The 15129-nt window shown below is 35.7% G+C and overlaps 1 protein-coding gene across 1 annotated transcript in view; it reads right to left on the bottom strand.

Moving 5' to 3' along the window:
• The window catches only part of Pth2r (parathyroid hormone 2 receptor), a 106928-nt gene that overhangs the window by 45540 nt on the left and 46259 nt on the right, over nt 1–15129 (bottom strand). Inside the window, exons 9-11 of the mRNA XM_077795092.1 lie at nt 14714–14867; nt 8458–8518; nt 230–293 (exon numbers count right to left, since the gene is read on the bottom strand). Coding sequence (XP_077651218.1) covers nt 230–293; nt 8458–8518; nt 14714–14867 — 279 coding nt within the window. The remainder of the gene's footprint in view (nt 1–229; nt 294–8457; nt 8519–14713; nt 14868–15129) is intronic.

Below are 15129 nucleotides of genomic sequence, written 5' to 3'. Positions count from 1 at the left end.
TGGAACTGTTCCCAAATGCTTAAAAGGACCCATGATTTCTGTATGGGTCTCAATGTTTACCACAAATCAGGGTCTGATCCCCAACCCAACTCTTCCAAAAGCTATTGTTATACATGAGAGAGTTTCCCAAACCTATTACAGACTATCAGGACAGACAAATTTTCTCTGGGTTTTAGCAGCAGTTTAATTATTCACCTTTAAAAAAAATTATACAAGCTTTTCAACTTACCCCAATAGCTGCTAAGATTGGAGCTTGATAAATCCACCTGTCTCCCGCACTAAGTTCCCAGCACCTGAAATATGAAAAGGGATTTTCATGAATAAATTTGGCAAAGCAAAAGGTAATAAAAATTAAGTAACATTTCAGTTTTACCAAAATCTCTAGCCCTAAGCTTCTGATTAAGGAGACAAAGAGATGAAAAAAATCTTGAAACATCCAAACTAGTGAAAGAACGTGTCACAGTCCTGATTTCATGCTTTAAATGGCCCTTACATAAGCAGGGTATTCTAAATGTTAACATATTACTTTCATAGTGACCAGAGTCAAAACCTTGTTTGTAGAGCCACATCAAGTACAGTCTTCTAAATGTGGTACAATTTATACTTTGCTTCTACTACTATTGAAATATAATATTACATCTTGTTGAGAAATTTTTCATTCTATCAGACGTTATTTATTTTGTGAGTTCATAAATTGTAGGACACTGACAAGAAAGCAAATCACTCTTATCCAGGAAAATGCAACAAAAAGCTGAAAGCTGACTATTCTTGCCATAGAAATAAAAATTAGCTTGTTCAGTGAAATGGAATTGATGAGTTTTTGTATTTATTTTGTAAATTTGTAAATTTTCAGCATTTGTTTTCCTGAATATGAACATGTTGTTCTTTGATTTCTGTTTTGAACCAATTATGACATTTTATGAGCTCCTTCATTTAATAAGGATTTTAAAAAGCTTTGACAATGTTTATTTTGTATATCATCCATAATTTTTATATTGAATTTTTTAAAAATTGTCTTAGCAGCACTTAATAAAAATACCACATAATTTATCTATTTCTTATACTTACTTTATGATTACTAACTAAAATTCAAGTTCTATACGGGTAGGCATCGCTACTGCTTTTGTGTAGTGAGGTATTACAAGTGCCTAGAAAAGTACATAATAGGTAGATAATCAACAAATATTCATTGGCTTGCATTGACATAAATGAAATCTGAGGTAAGTTTGTCTCAGTCTCACCCCATCTAAATTGAACTGAAGAAAGGTCTTACACACTGGAATGAAGAGCACAGAGTAGTTTTAATTTTAAAAAAGAAATCTAGCTCCACTTAAAACTCCAATGTATCAATTTAAACAGTTTTTTTAAATTAAAAACACATTAATAACACCTTTCTATTTATTTCTCCTTGGAGAAAACACAGCAGTGTCTGTACGAACAGTAAATAATATCAAGAAATTCTGAGGATATAATGATAATTTTTTAATTAATAAATAAGTTACATTTTGTTTGTGAACAAGTTATGAATAATAAAACTTTTTCAACAATGTCTTACAGGAATATTCTTCCATACACACCTAACAATTTCTTAAAGTTTAATCTAATATGTTCTCATTTCAAAAATCAAAATATGCAAAAAGGCAGACATTGAGATGTCTGGTCTCTCCTGTGGCTGTCTTCCTTTGTCCTTTCCTCTTATAGATAACATCTTTTACTGCCTTATTGAATGTGCTTCTAGTGTTTCTGACAAGAAGGCAAATCATTCTTATCCAGGAAAACGCAACAAAAAGCTAAATGCTGACTATTCTTGCCATAGAAATAAAAATTAGCTTGTTTAGTGAAATGAAATTGATGAGTTTTTGTATTTATGAATATATTAATATAAAACAAATACAGAAACTATATGAATATAAAACAAATACAGAAGTTACATGCTTATTTTCCTCTATTGCTGTAGTTTGGATCTTGACTATCTCTTAAAAGGTTGTCCCAGGAGGCAGGGCCAAATGGAAGGAAGTTAGGCTATTAGGGGCATGTCCTTTATGAGCTATTAGGACCCCAATCCCTCCTCCCTCCCTCCTTCCCTCCCTCCCTCTCTCTCTCTCTCTCTCTCTCTCTCTCTCTCTCTCTCTTTTTACTTCCCAGGCTCCAAGATGAGCAGCCTCCTCTCCACATGCTCTCACCATGGTGTACTGTGCCACCACAGGCCCAAACCAACAGGGCTGAGCAACCACAACTGAACCCATGAGTCAAAATAACCTCCTCCCCTTTTAAAGTTGATTATTTCAGGTATTTTGCTATAGTAACCCCAAGCTAGCACACCTATATATAAATTTCTATATCAGTGCCAAGAGAGATCAGTCATACAGCACACTTGTCAGATAAGTCATATATTCCATTGCAATAATGTATCATAGAAATCAAGCAGACCCCACCCCAAAGTGTAATTCTGGTCCACTCCAGTGGAAATATGCAAAGTGGATGAAGTTAATGTTTGAATGACATAGAAACCCGAGGCACAGAAATTTCACGTTATTGAACATTTCCTTCCATTTGTACAGACATCTATTTTTCACATTACTCAACCAGATCAAAAAGACAAAAGATATTGTTAGACTTGTGCAAAATATGTAACATACTACCCTAAAAAGCTTTTTTTCTATAAGGAAAGTGGCAAATGTACTGTCTGAATAATAAACTAAACACTGATTTACTAGCTACAAGGCTTTTGGATGCCATACATTTCTTGACATTTGATAATAACTTCACAGTCCTTGCTTCACTTGGATGACACTTCAGAATGATGCCTCCGAACACAATGAGATTCAATTATGCAATTCTAGTTCTTAAAAAAAACTTGTATTTAGAAAGTCAAAATCAGCTACCTTGAAAACCTTGATTTTGGTGGTTTTCAGTGTCAACGTTTCAAATTTACCCTTTGATATAACATAGGCAACTGAGATTTTATACCTTTTAAAGAAACTGCTACAAATCCTTGTTTTTAATTAGTTTTTCGATGCCCTACCTCACACTATGTTCGTTTACATAAATCTCTGTTCAGAGTTTTTAAAATACACTTTAGCTGGAAAATGCCATTCTGAAGGATGGGGTATGAAGCACAAATGTACGACTAGAAAAAAAAAAAGAATTTTCTACATCAGGGTTGGAAATAGATGCACTGATTCTGCCAGAGGAACCCAGTGAATTGACTTAATTGAATACTGCATTCTCTCCACAACTGACAATCAGTAAGAGTAGAGAAGGCAAGAGGAGTCCAGCACCCCAAACTGGATATCCATTGTAGAAGAATGAAACTAGCTCCCCATCTCTTACCTTGAATGAAAACCCACTTACAGTGTATCAAACACCTAGGAAGTAGACCAGACACAGTGAAACTGCTAGAAGAAAACACAGGGGCAACACTCCAATATATTGGCACACATACTGACTTCCTTAATTAATAAGACTTCAAAAGCTCAAGAAATAAATCCAAGAATCAACAAGTGGGATGGCATCAAATTGAAAAGCTTTGGTACATCAAAGAAAACAAGAGCATGAAGAGAGAACCTACAGAATGGAAGAAATTCTTTGCCACTAGAGGATTAATATCCGGAATGTATGAAGAATTCAAAAAAAACTGAACATCAAAACACACACACACTCACACACACACACACACACACACACACACACACGTTGGATGCAATGGCACATACCTGTAATCCCAGCAGCTCCAGAGGCTGAGGGAGGAGGATTGTAAATTCAAAGCCAGCCTTAGCAACTTAGCAAAGCGCTAAGCAACTCAGTGAGATCCTGTCTCTAAATTAAAAAATACCAAAAAATGTGGGGCTGGGGATGTGGCTCAGAGGTTAAGTGCCCCTGGGCTAAATCCCTGGTTGAAAAGAAAAGAGAAGAGAAGAGAAAAGAAGAGAGGAGAGGAGAGGAGAGGAGAGGAGAGGAGAGGAGAGGAGAGGAGAGGATAAGAAAAGAAAAGAAAAGAAAAGAAAAGAAAAGAAAAGAAAAGAAAAGAAAAGAAAAGAAAAGAAAGGAAGGAAAGAAGAAAAAGGAATGAAGAAAGGGAGGGAGGGAGGGAGGGAGGAACAGCCTTACAACTCACTCACTCAATAAATGACAAAAGGTCTAAATTGGCATTTCTCAAAAGAAGAAATACAAATTGCCAACAAATATATGTTAAAAAATGTTCAACATCCTAAGTGATCAGGAAGATGCAAATCAAAACTACACTCAGATTTCATCTCACCCCAGTTGTAATGACAATCACCCCAAGAATACAAATGATTCCTGACGAGGATGTGTGGAAAGTACACTTAACATTGTTGGTGGGACTACAAATTAATACAACCACTTTGAAAGTAGTATGGAGACTCCTCAAAAGACTAGAAGTGGGACCATCTTACAGTCCAGCTATCCTACTCCTTGAAATCTATCCAAAAGAACTAAAATCAGCATACTATAATGATACATGCATACCAATGTTTATAGCAGCACAATTCACAATAGGCAATTAAGGAACCAGTCTAGGTGTCCATCAACAGACAATGGATAAAGAAAATGTAGTATAGAAACACAATGAAATTTTACTCAGTCACGAATAAGAATGAAATGATGTTATCTGCTGGTAAATGGATGTAACTGGAGAACATCAAGGACACTAAGTGAAATAAACCAGACTCAGACAGTCAAGGGTCAAATGTTTTCTCTCATGTAAAGCTAGAGAGAAAGAAACGAAAGATGGAATCTTGAAAATAGAAAACATAGCATTAGAATAGAGGTAGGGATCAAGGGGGAGGAAAGAAGGGAAGAACAAGAGAAGTACTAGAGACAGAATTGGAGAAAACTAGATTATATGCATTTATAAATGACAAAATGAATCCCACTATTATGAATAACTATAATGCACTAATAAAAACATTTAAAAGAAATAAAAGTTTTTTAAAGAGAAGCCCAACCCCAGAGCCTATGCAGACGTTAGAGTATCTTCTCATCAGAAGCCCCACCATGAAGCCAGAATTAAAAGAGGCAGTCAGTATAAATAGGGAAATCAGTTCAAATAGATCAAGGAGGCCAATTTGTGTCCAGAAAATTGGAGGCCATCCCTGAGGGATTGACATATTAATGCCTTCAGAGCCCTTCCTCCACCCTAAGATAACCTGCCTCTGCACCAATCCATTGCTAAGGTAACAGGTCTCAGGAATTGTCCCTTCCCAGAGAGAGTTGTAAAAGTTGTTAGCTAATGTGTCCTGGGCTGTTCCCCCTGTCCATCTGCTTCTCATCTTTTGGCCATCCTACCCCTGAGCATCTCCTGGGAATCTATGCAGGATGGAGAGAGATAAGGGGAAGAGAGCAGGTAACAAAGGAAGCCTAGGACATATAAAAAAGGCAGAACACCCTCACTTCTTGGAATACCAGGATAACAGCTATGACCCCCTTCTCCCTCCTGGGAGAAGTCTATGTTACCCCTTTTTAAATAAACCCTACTTTACACGCTTGCCTTGGCATGCTGCTCTAACGCTATACTTCAACATGTGAGGGAGCAGAACTCGTCACCAGTAACCTCTCCTCCTGAATGGTAAAACAAAAACATGGCAAAGAAGCTCCAGGTTCCGCATTCATTAGTGTTATGGTCTCCTTTGAAGGAGGCAAGGAGAAGGGAATAAGGGCATCTGTATGGTGTTGCTGCTTTCATAAGAAGAAAGAAAGAAAGAAAGAAAGAGTGTCAAATTATTCACTCTAAGTTTATTATCCTGCCTAAGCTATTGAATTATCTCAGCCTCCCTCAGCTAAGTCCCACTCTCAATGGCATTTTAGAATGGGAAGGAACTTCTACATATATTCAATAGCATTTATAATATCTTTTAGAACTGGGTTCAATCTGCTTATCTCTGAATGGCCACAATGTGGACAAAACCAAAGTTCTAGCTTTGAAAAGCTAAGCCAGAAGAAGTTGAGTCTCAGATGCACAAGTCACGAGGGTGAACCCATCCATTCTTCGGAGAGCTGTGAAGTCTGTTCTCTTCAGCTGAGCTTTGTGACGTACTCTTTATGTAAGTCAGGTTTCACCCAAAGAAAACTAAAAAGCTTTCTTTTCTTTTTGAAATCATGAAATAAGTAGTAATATAGTTTATGTGCAAAATAAAATATAAAATGATCCCTTCACTCATATTTCTCAAATGAGAGTACTGTAGAATTCAAGATTTATTCTGAGTAAGGAAGAAGAAAAGTGAAATATTCTGCACAGCAGAGCCACATGATCTAACTTATATTTAACATTCACATTAATTCACTTGTTTTAAAGAAATATTTAGCATCAGTTATATTTTGTAACATTTTATGTGCTTAATGAATTGTGACCTCAAAAAAATAAATTTATATTGCTTCTTTTTCAGTAAAGACTTGTGATTTTAATGTTTCAAAATTAATTTGTAACCTTTAAGGAAGAAAATGAGAAAAAAGAAAGCTAAATATCTAAATCAATATAAAATGAATTGTGAGTATACATGCTTTCCTGTGGTAAAGGCCTAGAATACATGTTAAATGAGTGAATAAGTCAAAAATTCTGCTTAAAAGCTGGTGGTGTGCTCTGAGAAGGTGTCATGATGTCTCTGGGTCTCATTTTATTTATGTCTAAAATTAGTGTTGGACCAGAAAATACCTTAGATCCTACCATCTCTAAAACACAATTACACAGTTACACATCTCAGAATGTGATTACTGTAGCCTCAATAGTACCTACTTACTGACTCAACCTCCCTCCCCTAAGAATCAAATAACAGATGCTGCGAGTTGTCTTTGAGATCCCTCACATCCCTGTGTAAACATAGCAATAATAATAATAACATAGAAAATATGAATCCAATTTGCCCATGGTAGACAAATCCAAATAGTATAACGAGGCCAGGTATCCTGTAATCCCAGCAGCTTGGATAGCTGGACACAGGAGGATCGTGGGTTCAAAGCCAGCCTCAGCAACTTAGTGAGGGCCTAAGCAATTCAGTGAGACCCTGTCTCTAAATAAAATACAAAACAAGGCTGAGGATGTGGCTCAGTGTTTAAGCACCCCTGAGTTCAATCCCGAGTACCAAAAAGAAAAATGAAGCCAATAAGTCTTGGAATTGAGAGAAGCGACACCTAAGACAGTGGCCAGGAGTGTTCAGATCTTCAGGAGCAGATCATGGCACGTTCTTTAAAAAGCTCAGGTGCTCCCATAATGTGGCTTTTTTTTTCCCAGTGCTCAGCAGATAAACTAATTTCTGAAGGAAATAGCTGGCAATCCAAAACAAACACATTGGTTCAAATTAAAGAAAAGCTCCCAAAGAGCTGAAGCTGGAACTGCTATCATGAAAGGTATACCACACGTACAATCCCTGGATGTTAAACTGTATTCTGTGACCAAGGCTTCTACTATTAGAAGAGAACAAATGAGATGGATGAAACCTATAATTTTCATTAAATATAGATAAGTGATTAGTACACAGAGCATTTATGTGTCACCGTCAGGTACTAAGGACGTATGAGACAACAGGGCACTCAACCTTCATGATATTAAACAGACAAGAGACACCGACCATTCCTGGTAGACAGGAAGGACTCAATATTCTTGAGGTCTTAATTTAGCCACTGATGGGTGAAAAACATTCTCATATGTCCTTTGCCCCCCAAAATAAAAATAAATCCCAGAGCTGCTCAGAGGTCAATTGGGAAGGGATAGCTATGGCCAGTGTCCTTGGCCCGTGTCTCTGACACCGTAAGTAGGTGTCACTGGCCCAGAGCACTTTCTCTCTGGGTGCCCTGGCCACACTCTCATGGCCTTATTTCTGGTCCTCATAACAACCAGTGAGGAAGGCCGAGGACGCATGAGCCTTGCCTCTCCCACAACTCAGGTAGTGGGATCCCTCCACCTGCTCACCCCATATGCTAAGTGTGTCCCCCTTAACCTCCTTTCCCTTTGCTCCTCACAGTATGTTTTAACTGACTTCATAAACCATGGAGTTTTGGCATCTAATCTGATCTGTGACCTGTGGGATGGACAGTTTGTGAGTACCGTATTGGGGACTACCATGGGGTCAAGGCAACTTCCCACAGGACATCCCTAAAGGACAATGGCATGAAGAAGAGCAGCCAGTATGGATTCTAAGCAGAACATCTGAGTCTGGAGGAAACCTGAAGTGGTCCTCCTCCTCCTCCTCCAAACCTGAGGTGGTGGTCCTCCTCCTCCTAACCTGAGGTCCTCCTCCTCCTAACCTGAGGTCCTCCTCCCCGTCCTCCTCCTCCTCCTCTTCCTCCTCCTCCTCCTCCTCTTCTTCTTTTTTTTTTTTTTGGTTGTTGTTCTTTTTAGTTATACATGACAGTATGACAGTAGAATGTATTTTGACGTATTATACATACAAGGAGTCTAACTTCCCATTCTTGTGGAACTTTTTTTTTTTTTTCACTCACCTGGCATCAGCCAGAGTTGCTCGCACCACAGCCCAGGCCACAACAAATGCCACTGGAAACCCTGTAACCAGAAAAGGATTCAGAGACCACATTTCTCTTAAGATTAAGGATATATTTTTTCACATTCATCACACATAGGAATATACCATGAGCAGTTGAAAAAGCAAAAAAAAAACCACACAAAAAAATGTTGACATGTGAATAAGAAAAGTCCACCTAATTTTCATCTTGTCAATTTGAGAAATGAGTGAGAACAATGACGTTATTTATCCCTGGGAGTCTGAAGATGATGGTTGGTCATGTTTTCAATTAAGGGACTTAGGGCCAAGACACATTTGGAGGGGACTGAAGTTCTTGGGATCAGAAGGAGGCAGGGTTGAACACTTTGATTTCAGGCACATTGAGAGCCACCTGCTTTTAAGAAGAGATGCAACCAAAGAGACTCATGAGAAGCTGAGATAAATTGCTGTTTTAAAAGCAGTGGAGGGGCTGGGGTCATGGCTCAGTGGTAGAGAGCTCACCTAGCATGTGTGAGGCACTGGGTTTGATCCTCAGCACCACATAAAAATAAATAAATAAAAATAATAGCAGATGGAGTAAAAACAACAACAACAACAAAAGCAGTGGAATTGGAGAATATGATGCTAAGTGAAATAAGCCAAACTCAGAACCTCAAAGGCCAAATGTTTTCTCTTACGTGTAGAAGCTAGAGTAAAATAAAGGAAAGGGGGAGGGAATGATAGGATAACACAAAGAATCAATCCAATGCAAATTAATAGACAAGAGAAAGGAAGTCTAATAGAGTGGAGAGAGGAGAGGGAAGAGAGGAGGGGGGACAGGAAGTAAAATGGGGAGAGAGAAGAGGAGACTCATAACCTGAAATCAATTTCCGTGTGTATGTTTGTCAGGATGAACCCAACTGCCATGTATAACTATAAAGCTCTAATTCTTTTTTTTAAGTATTAGAACATTCTTTTTATTCTTAAAGTACAGTGCATGAACACGGCAAGTTATAAAATCAGGAAATCATAACCACTGTGGCCTTTTCCTTTCTTTGACTCCCAAATTGTCTCAAGACAAAGCATTTGCATGCGTTAATGGCTCAACAAAGGTGACCCTTATGATATTTTGATACTCTGAGCATGTGACATTTGTTCTTCATAAGTGATAACCATCTATGAGCTTGCAATATCAAATCCATTATAATGACTTTGCATGAGTCCTTTGCTCCCCGGTAGAGAATGACCCTTCAGTTCATGCTGTGGCTAATTAAATTCCAACATCACAAAAAAAAAAAAAAAAACTTAAGCCAAAACTTTAAACATGTCAGTAGGGAAATAAGAATTTTAATGTGGGAGTATTAATTTTATGGCCTTTGAAAGAGGTTTAAGTAAAGGAAATAAAGAGAACATAATTAAAGGACTGCAGATGCTAGGAAGTACCATACAAGGCAAGAAAAAAATTTTTAATCTAGCTATGAACTTTTTAAATCAAGCATACTACTAAATTCTTTATCTTGTAAGAACATATTTGTAATTTTTCAAGATTTCTTTATAAGCAACTGAGTGAAAACAGAAATAGCCTCAGACAAAGAAATATTTCACAAATTGAAAATAAGCTCATACCCATTATAGAGAATTTCTTTGGTCTCCTTAGTGACCAACTAACCAATTAAATTTAACTTCAGCCTGTCTATATGACTATTGAATTTTATGATTCTACACTTAAATTTTACTTATTGTTTGCATATAATTCTTTTTTAATCTGCTCAAATGCTGTGGTTTAAGATATTTTTGTTATTTCTTTGGTTTAGCTTGCATATTCTTTCTTCCTATCCAACCATCTGTGTATCCATCCATCCAACTATTCATCCATGAAACACTTACTAAGTACCCATTTATATGTTAAAGACTATTCTAGTCTCTGAAGAAGAAACATTGATCAAATGTTTTCTTCAAAGATGTATATTGATGAGAGAAAAATTTAATAAAAACAAACTTGGTTCTCAATTAATGCTTATTTTAGAAAAACAACAATGATTCCATGCAATGGAAAAGGCATGGATGTTTCTAATGGGATGGTTAGAAACCCTGACAGATTCCTTTGGTGTTCTACTGTTTGCTGCCTTTAAAGTGTCTATCTTTGGTCCAAATGTTTGCATCTTCTCATTCTCAGATATGCATCAACATTCTCCTGGTCAAGCAATTTCCTGAATGATGCCCTACACAATATTGGTTAATGATGTTTGGGTGGCCATTGTGTTTTAGATGATAACTATAACAAATATATCAGACCCTATGTCTTAATGAAGTTTCTTTTCTCACACTCTCGGCACACCCATATTTATAAGACTAGTACAGAGATAACCACAGATGATTAAAGAACAGAAAACTGCTTTGGTATTCTTTGAGGATTTTTGATCACCAATTTCAATATCACATTATTACATATTTTAGAACACATAAATATAGGAAAATAAATTTGAAATTTAAGTGTTATTTTAAATTTAACTTTATTTAAAGTTAATTTAAATAAACATTTATTTTAATGTTAAATTTAAATATCAATATATGCATTTACTTAAAATTGATTAATTTTCATAATAAGTAAAAATAACTTTTGAAATAACGGAAGTTACTAATTAAATTTTTGAATATAATACATACTATCAGAATAGTCCAATGGATAAACAATATAACCTAAAATGTCAAACTGCATGTTTCTCATATGGGATATGAATTGGCTCCAAAGGTGCTGAAAGTTTATGATTCACAACTTGGCAGTGTTAAGAGATGATAGAATCTTTAGGAGGTGGAGACTAATAAATGGTGATTTTGTCACTGGGGGAACTACCTTAAAAGAGATTAACATCCATCTCATGGGAATTGGTTGGATCCACAGGAATAAATGAGTTACTGAAAGAATGGGCTGCTATCAAATGAGTCTGACATTACTGGCTCAGTCTCTTGCTCCATCTTTACCATATAAACTCTCTTACATGTACTAACTGCCATCTGATCCTATCCACCACAAGGCCCTCACCAGAAGCCCATGCTCTTGAACCTCAGGAACTAATGAGCTAACTAAGTTTCTTTTTTAAACAAATTATCCAGCTTCTGGTATTTTGTTATAGTAACACAAGATAGACTAAGGGACTGTATTTAAATTATATTTACTAACAAATGATGATGAAAAAGTGTTTGCTAGGTTAAGAATATTTACACAGAGATAATAAAACTGGAAGTGCCTTCTTGACTATTTTCAGAGAACATGGAATGTGAAAACATTGGACATGAAAGCTTGGCAACAGGGACATGATTTAGGAACAGAGAGTGTTGAAGGAAATTACTATTCTTTTTATTATGTAAGCCCTAGACTAAATTATTTTTAAAATAATGAAGTTGTAAAAGGAAAGTCAGAATGGAATTACCAGGAGAGATACTTTTATATGATAATATTCACATACTGGTGTCTCATCTGACAGTTGAAAATTAAGGATGGCTGCTGATATAAAACTTAATCACTGTATTCAGTAAAGATGAAACATTACTCCTAAAACTTTAAGATACCGAATTAAAATAAAGAAAAAATATGTAGATAAAAGAAGATATGGAACCAAGAGTAAAGTGTCTTATTTGTGAGAGAACTGAGAAAGGGAGAGAGAAAAGTAAGTATATGTTTGGTTGGAGAAAAAAATCAATATTTGCCTTTATTCCTCTGTACATTTTCTTTGTGATAAAAAAAATGTGTAAAAAAGTCACTTTAAATATCTGTCTTCATTTTAGTAAAGGTCAGCTATGGGTCCTCTTCTTCAGATTGTAATTTTCCTTTTCTTCCAGTTTATTACTAAGAATCATCAAAATCAATATAAATAATGTAACCATTCTCACTACAATGTGAATAATAGGTTTCTAAGTATTTAAGTATGAAGAGAATGTGAAGCTATAATAATTGGGTCCAAATGAGAAATAAAAAAAGCAAAGCAAGTTCTCTTTTTTAGTGAAACCAATAAAAAGAAAATATCTTTGGGAGAAAAAGTGTGAAATTTGGTTTACTCTGAATTATTCCAACAAAGAATCCTGCAAAGCAGCTATAGTTTTGATCATGTGGAAAACAAATGTGGAAAAATGAGTCAGATGTAAAGTTAAAAAAAATTGGAGTGGGAGGGGATGGCAGGGATTGAACTCATGGGCACTCAACCACTGAGCCACATCCCCAGCCCAATTTTGTATTTTATTTAGAGACAGGGTTTACCGACTTGCTTAGCACCTAGCTTTTGCTGAGACTGGCTTTGAACTCATGATCCTCCTGCCTCAGCCACCCAACCTGCTGGGATTAAGGTGTGCGTCACCGAACCCAGCAAACAAAATATTTTTAAATCAGGCGCTCATATTAAGGTAGGAGAAAAATAATCTATTAATCAAAAAGATTTGGATATGTCCTTCATTAAATGGTAGCTATGATTTGGAGAGAAATAGTACTATTACTATTCTTTTGATTGTAAATGACCTAGACTGTTAATTTTTAAAAGGATGAAGTTGCAAAGACAGAAACTGAATATAGATAAACTAGCCATGGAACTATAATTCTATGAAGAGTGGATATCATAGTCTTTTGAGACTATGACTAATTAAATGAGCATAATAGAACATGGAAAATGCTCTCACAGTGAGCTGTCATGAAAATCTTACTTGCTTTTGTGTGCATTCTTAAGCTAGTCCACAAAATGAAGATTTCAGATAACAATGCTTATCTATTTTAGTTGTCATTTCTATGCCAAAATTTTTGTGGAAAAATTGATAAAAGTTGTAAAGAAGGGTTAGAAGACCATACTTACGTAGAAATTCACCAGCACCATGGCGATTTTTTAGTCTTTTTTTTTTAATAGAAAGATTGGAAAACTAGTTTCCTAAGTTTCATTATGACAAAATCCTCACTTTAATTAAGAAGGGAGAGACTAAGGGATATTACACAAATAGAGTTGGTAAAAGGTCTGCACCAGTTATCTGTCAGGTCAGTAACAGAGGAAAAAACAATTCATTACACATGTGACCACTGATGTAGACATTCAAGAAACAAAATATAACTCAGATAAACTTCCACATTCATTACTGAATTTTCTACCAAAGCCTTTATCAACGTCTAGTAATTATGTGGGTACACAGATAATTTTGATTCAAAGACAAACTATCAAAAACTGTCAAGAAATTATTCCTAAGTGTTCTAAAAAAGGAGACTCTTTTTTTTTTTTTTTCTCTTTTAGGAACTTCTATCTAAAAGAGCCTTAATCAGATGAGCTGGCTAGCTTCAGAAATAAAAACTTTTTATTTTATTATTTTGTAATAAATGAAGTGTTGCTGTGAATTGATCTTTGTCTTTTTAAAGCTTAGCAGGAAATTTCATATATGTCACATTTTCAAATAATATTAAGGCAAAGGAATGTTCCTATTTTGAAGGGAGGGGAAAGAAACACCTTCAAATTAATCTTGAGCCACTTAGTGACTTTTTGTCCTTATGCTGAGCACCTCATAATATGAACATTAAAATAGCAATTGAGATCTGCAGTTGTTAACCTCCAGACCCTTCTCTATTTTCACCACATATGAACTTTCATTTCCCTCAAATTTTAACAAACAACATCTTTTTCTCTGTGTCATGCTGAATCAGTGCCTAACCCACTAATTGCTCCAGTACTAAGTCATTTGGGGGATGGTAGCTGAATATCATTTTTTTTTAAATTTACTCTGCCAAAAGTAATTTGAATCATCTCCTAAAGACATGGTAAGTCCTCATAATTAGTTTGTAATTTGTGTATGTTAAATGCAGTCCTGATGGTCCTATGGTCATTTCTGGCAATCTTATTATATGACTTAGAAATACAAATCAAAAACATATTATTATCACTTAGAAATTCACAAATAAAAAAATTTAGGGAGAAATTATTGATAACGCAGAACACCGACACAGGGCATGAGCCAAGCATTCCTAAGTGCACGTGGCTAACAATGCATTCTCTTAAATGTCCTCCAAAGAACTTTCATGAGATTCTTGGCCTAAGAACACTAAACATAAATTAATCTTGAAAAGTTGGTTAATGCTGGGAGGATTATAGAATTGATCTTAATAATTTTCATTTTAGAATAGGACCATGAAAGAAAAAGCAGAGGGGATAATGACAAGATGAGGAGGGAATATTTCAGGAAAAGGGCTAATAAATCCATAACCTGTTTAAAGGAAAGGAGATAGAAATGCTTACCCCAGCCAATCAAGATGAAGCCCCACAGGTATTTGGTGTCCGAAAAGAAAGACACAAAGATTAAATTATGCAGGTAGAGACCTTCCACGAGGATCCAATAGTAGTTTGTTGCCAAGAAGTAAATAAACATCACAACAGCAATCTTGCACCCGATCTGTTATAAATAAGCCAGAATGGCATCATATTAGAACTCTCAATTGTATATGAGACTACTAAAAAATACTTCTTCAGTTGCTTTCTCAAAGTCTACTATTTTTCTGTGCATAGAAAAATCAAGAACATTGAAACAAACCAGAACAAAGTTATTTCAACACAGTATTTTTAAGACTATGAGGCTAGATTCTATTATTAAAATTAAAATTTTATTAAAAGTTAGGAAAAAATCACTTTTTCATTATTTTTCCCCTTAAGAAAAA

This window comes from Urocitellus parryii, chromosome 1 (genome assembly GCF_045843805.1).
Source record: "Urocitellus parryii isolate mUroPar1 chromosome 1, mUroPar1.hap1, whole genome shotgun sequence".
Classification (NCBI taxonomy): Eukaryota; Metazoa; Chordata; class Mammalia; order Rodentia; family Sciuridae; genus Urocitellus; species Urocitellus parryii.
The sequence above is the reverse complement of the archived record's forward strand: the minus strand, read 5'-3'. Positions and strand labels throughout refer to the sequence as shown.